General features: G+C 37.9%; 1 protein-coding gene across 1 annotated transcript in view; it reads right to left on the bottom strand.

Moving 5' to 3' along the window:
- The window catches only part of LOC106879805 (GDP-mannose 4,6 dehydratase), a 54,679-nt gene that overhangs the window by 7,762 nt on the left and 39,610 nt on the right, over positions 1 to 7,307 (bottom strand). The window contains exons 7-9 of the mRNA XM_052975198.1: positions 6,793 to 6,920; positions 5,791 to 5,909; positions 272 to 368 (exon numbers count right to left, since the gene is read on the bottom strand). Of these exons, the coding sequence (XP_052831158.1) occupies positions 272 to 368; positions 5,791 to 5,909; positions 6,793 to 6,920 (344 nt within the window). The remainder of the gene's footprint in view (positions 1 to 271; positions 369 to 5,790; positions 5,910 to 6,792; positions 6,921 to 7,307) is intronic.

Below are 7,307 nucleotides of genomic sequence, written 5' to 3'. Positions count from 1 at the left end.
CCAGCTGTAGAAACTCTGCCAAATCAGATTCGAGCCTGGTGTAGCCATCCTGTTTTCACCAGTCCTCAGTCAAATCGTCCAACCCATGCTTAGCATGGAAAGCGGACGTTAAACGATGATGATGATACAGACAGATACAAAGAAACGGACAAGTAGATACATACACAGACAGACAGACAAACACAAACATACATAACAAATACAGATTTATGCACAAACATACAGACAGATAGACAGACAGATAATTATATTATGAAAGGGCTAAACTTACCACTTCAGTTGGACGGTTATATTTAGGATTAATCTTAACACGAACTTTGCCAGTTTTCTTATCTTTACCCACTTCGTCAACACCTTTACCTTCCCACCTGAAAATGCACAGAGAGAGAGAGAGAGAAACACGTTTAAAGTACAATTTACAAACAGAAAATAAACTGTTGATGATAAAGATGGAATCAGCAACACACACGGCACTATTGTTCATTCTTCTCTTACTTACTTACTTACTTACTTACAGAAGCTCAGAGTGGAGAAGGCTTACCACACATCCATGAAATCATTTGAAAATAATTTTTTTTTTATAAATTGTGTGATTCATGGATATCATACATGCATGCATGCATGTATGTATGTATGCACACACATGAACACATATATATATTAGGCTTCTTTGTAGTTTCCATCTGCCATATTGATTCACAAAAATAAAGGGGTTTTTGTTAGCCAAGGGCTGTAGTAGAAGACACTTGCCCAAAGTGCTGCACAGAAAGCACTGAACCGAAAACCACATGGTCATGGGTACCGTGTGTGTGTGTGTGTGTGTGCACATGCATGCAAACATACACTCACATGGACAGATAGACAGACAGATAGATAGACAGACAGATAGATAGACAGACAGACACACAGACAAACAGACAGACAGACAGCTAGGCAAATAGATAGACAGATAGATAGACAGATAGACACACAGACAGACAGACAGACAGCTAGGCAAATAGATAGACAGATAGATAGACAGATACATACACACATAGACAGACAGCTAGACAGATACATACATACATACATACATAGATGGAGGGACGGAAAGACAGACAGACACATACATATGTAGACAGATAGATAGATAGATAGATAGATAGACAGATAGACAGAGATATGTAGATAGATATAGATAGATAGATAGACAGATAGATAGAAATGTTTATATACATCCACACTCCATTTACTAAACAATGTCTGTTCCACTACCTCCCACACTGCAGCCACCCCAACACCCTGTTTTCTTTAACAACTCCAAATTTCTTTATCTGATTCTTAAAGTTGTTTTTAAAGACATATGCAGGAGGAAGGGTTAGGATAAGATGCCGCCAACAACTATACCAAAGGTAGAATTCTGTAACCATTTTCTGGTAATTATCTAAATGTCTGCTATCAGAGAGATAGGGCAAACATGAAACACAGGATGATCCCAGAGGATTACATCAGCTGATAATCTGGGTAGAGATGTTGGTCTTGAAGGGTCACAGAGGGAATATTGACACCAGCCTCTGTTGGCTATAATGGATTATCATATTTAGGAATGCCACACACATACATGCGCACACACATACGTGTGTACATATATGCATCCATATAGTCTTACATGTACACATGTACTTTTACATGCATGCATATACATATATACATATATGCATCTACATATATGCATACATATATGTGCATGTACACATACACAGATGCATACATATATGTGCATATACATACATACATGTACACAAACACACATGTATGTACATACATACATGTACACGTACACACATGCATATATGGACACATACACACACACGAATATATGCACACATTAACACACATGTACATACATGTACACATGCACACATACATTATATACACATACATATATGTACACATACATGTACACATACACACACACGTACACACGTACATATATGTATATACATACATGTATATATATATATATATATATATATATGTACATGTACACACACACACATGTACATACATATAGCCACATACATATATACATACAAGTGCACATACACACATACATACAGATACATCTATAAGCATATACACAAGGACACACACACACACGTTTATTTATGTAATACACATTCAAAGATGTGCGTCGATGTTTCCTGAAATGAGTCAGTGTGTATGTGCCTATGTGAATCTGAGCATGTGTGTGTGTGGCATGAGAGGGAAAGAAAGAAAAAGCAAGAGAAAGAGAGAAAGAGAGTGTGTGTGTGTGTGTGTGTGAGCGCGCACATGTGTGTGTGTTCGTTTTTATGCATCTATGTTCAAATATGTATATGTTCACATTCGATTATGTATTTGTATGCATTGACATACATGAGTGTGTGCGTGTGTTTATATATATATATATATATATATATATATATATATATATATGTGTGTGTATGAGTACATGTGTATGTATACATGAGAATCAGTCTGTGTTTGTGTATAAGAATCAGTGTGTATAAAAATCAATGTGTCTGTGAGTGTGTATAAGAATTTGTATGCGTGTGTGTATAAGAATCAATGTGTACATATGCTTGTTTGTAGAAGAGTCAAGATGCATATGTGTGTGTGTGTGCGTGTGCTCCAGCCACATTATCGTTGTGAAAGGTGGGAAATCAGATTTAACTTCAAAAACATTTGAAAAATTCCCAACCTGCCCCGGAAAATTAATCATATTTTGTTAAACAACACGTAATTTGTGCTTGTTCCCTCGTGTGTACACGTGCTCACACCCACACTCAGACACATATATCCATACACGCATACATACCCACAAAATACACAAACTGTACAAAAGGATTGAGGTTATGAAAATAACAATAACATTTACAACAACAATAACAATAATAGTAATAGTATTAGAAGCAGTAATAATAGCAATAATAACACGAAGAATAACCACGACAAAAAGAACAACAATAAATAACAGAAGTAATAACATTTCTTAATTGGTTTACAAGATTACAGTTCCATATAAGAAACAAAGTACGTGTGTGTGCATAAGGGGGGGGTGCATAAGGGTGTGTGTGTGTGTGTGTGTGTGTGTGTGTGTGTGTGTGTGTGTAATAAAACATAAAGACAGCTGTTCCACCTGTCAGTGATGAAGAAAGCAGATTGGACATTTTTTTTTTTTTCTTTTTCAGTTAAACATCTTCCATAGATTTTCCAAATAACACACAGACAGACAGCAACAAAAGGAGAGAGAGAGGGAGGGAGGGAAGGAGACAAACAGACAGGGACAGAGAGTGATAGAGAGAGAGAGAGAGGAAGCATGATGGACAGAGAGAGTGAGAGACCTTTCTTTAAACATAAGGAAAGGCAGACCAAAGATTTCCTTGGTGATATTTTCATGTAAAAAGATGACATTACATGGAATCTACTACATGATGATAAACCATGTTATAAAGACATCATGTTCTGCTCATAATGCATGTATCTATGTTTCTTATTTCTTTATTGGCCACAATGGGCTAAACATAGAGGGGGCAAATAAGGACAGACAAAGGGATTAAGTCGATTATATCGACCCCAGTGCGTAACTGGTACTTAATTTATCGACCCCGAAAGGATGAAAGGCAAAGTCGACCCCGGCGGAATTTGAACTCAGAACGTAATGGCAGACGAAAGAAAGAAAAGCAAAACAGCTTGCTTATTTTACTTATTAACCTCCATAAATTGAAAATTTATCAAAGGGAAGCGACCTCATGGAAAACACTTTAACATTGGGGGCAGATTAAAAATATAACAGGGAGTTAATAGTTGTAGTAACAACAACAACAACAACAACATCACTAAACTAGATTTTTGTGTTTACCTAACAAGCTAAATGCCTTCTCCAGTACAGAATTGTATTTTCAACCATTCCTACTTTTTTTTTTGAAGTTAAACAGTTCGACAGACACTTAAAGATTTCTATGTATTTTGTGGCATTTTTCTTTTTTTATTATTATCATTGTTGTTATTATTACTATCAAAGGATTATTACCATTGTTGTTACTATGACGAAGGTGGTGGATTGGCAAAAAGTCAGAGCATTGGATAAAACACCTTGCAGTATGTGTTCCAGGTTGGTACATTCTGAGTTCAAATCTTGCCACGGTCAACTTTGCCTTTTGTCCTTTCGGGGTCAATTAAATGAACTACTAAATCAACGATCCCATTCCCTACAAATTAAAAAAATTGCTTGCCTGGTGCCTCAATGAGAATCCATTATTAGTATCTGCAAGCTAGAATCGTTAACATGCCGGATGAAATGTCGCTAAGCATTTCATCCATCTTTACATTCTGAGTTCAAATTCTGCAGAGGTCAACTCTGCCTTTCATCCTTTTGGGGGTCTATGAATTAGATACCAATGAAACACTGGGGTCAATGTAATCAACTAGTTCCCTCCCCTAAAAAATTTCAGACCATCTGCCTTTAGTAGAAAGGATTATTATTATTATTATTATTATTATTATTAGAAGGTAGCGAGCTAGCAGAATCGTTAGCACGCTGTATGAAATGCTTAGCGGTATTTCGTCCATTGCTACGTTCTAAGTTCAAGTTCCGCCAAGGTCGACTTTGCCTTTCATCCTTTCAGGGTCGATAAATCAAGTACCAGTTGAACACTGGGGTCGACGTAATCAGCTCATCCCCCACCTCCCCCAAGCTGCCCTTGTGGGGGGGGAAAAAAATTGAAATTATTATTATTATTATTATTATTAAGGATGTTGAAATGATAGAAACAGTAAAAAGCTAGACTAAATGTTTTACTACAGTGGTTCCCAGACTTTTTCAGGCAGTCACCCCCTTGGCACCCTGGGGCCTCCACCCGCTCACCCACCCCACCAATCACCACCACAAGCACAGACCACTTTCTGCAGCAAATTCAAAAACAACAATATTTCACAAATAAAACTTCACCTAATAAACTCATTATTTTGTTGTTTTTACATCCATAGGCCCACTTTGGGCCACCCCATTATCCTCCCCACTTTTCTTCAATGCTCCACTGGATTTTTCCAGTATCTGGGCTAGGTTGGAGAGGGGGATCAGTACCACCTGCATGGAAAGCAGACGTTAAACAACGATGATGATGAAGGTATAAATAAAGGACATTACATATTTTTCCTTTATTAGAACAAATCTGCTTTACAGCTGTTTCCAGCAGTGGCGTATGGTGGTTGTTGTATTGGGTGTGGCAGCACACATAATGCCACCAAATTTCAAGCAAGGGTATAACAAAAGTTTTCCATTAAGATTTGGGATTAAATTAATGAGTAAGGTTAATATTTATAATGAATTTGCTAGTTTCAATGGGTGTGCAGTGCATACCTAGCACACCTGGAATATACACCTCACCTTTCCAGTAGTCGTTATAGGTATGTTATTGATAGGTTTACTCAATTGATCTATTGATCAGTTGAGAAAAATTGAACAACCTAAAAAAAAAATTAATGCTATTTTCATCAGAGAACCATTTATGGTTATAACAAAGCAGAACACACACACACACACACTCAATAGGGTTTGCATGCTTAAACATTTGTTTACAGAACTGCATGCCAACCACTACAAGAGAAACCAAAGATGGTAGCCAAAGAAATGAAAACACATACTGACAAAATAGATAAATAAATTCTGAAAAGAAAAATTAATTCCTTAAAACGAGACAGTCTGCTTCTTAGTTGCAAAAGTGTATTCTTAAACAGATTCTTTAAAAGTTCTAAAGTGATACTTACTGGATTTCAGTTCCAACAACATGGAATGCTTCCTCTAAGAATTCACGTACGCTGTGCGTCTCCCCTGTTGCAATGACAAAGTCTTCAGGTTCCTCTTGCTGAAGCATCATCCACATGGCCTTAAATGGTGGGAGAGAGAAAGGAGAGAAACATAATTACAGTTTAAAACACAAACAAATAAGCAAGACTTTATATAGTCACTCTCCTTGCTAGAACAAGCAGCCAGATGTCCTTCAAATCGCATATACTAACACCATCATCATTGTCTTTATCATTTCACATCTGTTTTCCCTGCTGGCAAGGGTTGGACGGTTTGACAGGAGCTAGCGAGGCCAGGAACTGCACCAGGTTCTACAGCCTGTTTTGGGTTGGTTTCTACAGCTAGACGCCCTTCCTAACGCCAACCACTTTACAGAGTGTACTGGATGCTTTATGTGGCACCAGCACTTTTTCATGCGACACCAGCATCAGTGCTTTCTATGTGACTCCAGCATGTGTGCTTTTTATGTGGCACCAGCACCAATGCTTCTTACATGGCACCAGTATTTTTCATGTGGCACCAGCATCAGTGTTTTGTATGCGGAACCAGTACTTTCTATGTGACACTAGCACCAGTGCTTTTCTACATGGCACCACCATCATCAAGAGTTTTACAAAATAATAGAATATATAAAAAGAGAGAAAGAAGAAGGGAGGGAGGGATGGAGGAAATCAATCAATCAACAATGGGACTGGCATATTATTTCTAGCCCTGAAAGGATGATAGGCAAAAATTGACCTTGGCGGGATTTGAACTCACAGCACGGAGAATTAAAACAATTGCTGTGAAGCAATTTATCTTGCATCTAACAGCTCTGTCAACTGATTACCAATCACAACATCGATGAACGAACAAATATTTATAAAAACAGAAAGTGTTCTGGAGAAGGACACTACATGAGAAATGTTCACACACACACACACGCACACACACACACACGAAATAGTGTACCACTCACTCACCTCCACATAATCTTTAGCATGGCCCCAATCACGTTTGGAGTCCAGGTTACCAAGTTCAACAAATTCCTGGTTCCCCTGGGTAATCTTAGCCACAGCACGAGTTATTTTGCGGGTTACAAAAGTTTCACCTGGAAAATTGGAAAACAAAACAAAAAGACATAAGAATCTGTAGGAAATAAGAATGCATGTGTATGCGCGTGTGTGTGTTTGTGTATGTGGTGTGTGTGTGTGTGTTTATGTGTATTTATGTGTTTGCATGTGTGTGTGTTTGAATGTGTTTATGTGTGTGGTGTGTGTTTGTGTGTGTTTATGTGTGTGGTGTATGTGTCTGTCTGAGTGCGTTTGTGTGTGTTTATGTGTGTGTGGTGTGTGCCTGTGTGTGTGTGGTGTGTGTCTGTGTGTGCGTTTTTGTGTGTTTATCTGTTTGTGTATGTGTATGTGTTTGTGTATGTCTTTTTATTTGTGTGCGCATGTGCTTTGATGTGTGTATGTGCGTGTGTGCCTTCCTGTGTGTA

Source organism: Octopus bimaculoides, chromosome 20 (assembly GCF_001194135.2).
Source record: "Octopus bimaculoides isolate UCB-OBI-ISO-001 chromosome 20, ASM119413v2, whole genome shotgun sequence".
In the NCBI taxonomy this organism is placed as follows: Eukaryota; Metazoa; Mollusca; class Cephalopoda; order Octopoda; family Octopodidae; genus Octopus; species Octopus bimaculoides.
Note: the sequence above shows the minus strand (reverse complement) of the source record. Positions and strands in the feature narration are given on the sequence as shown.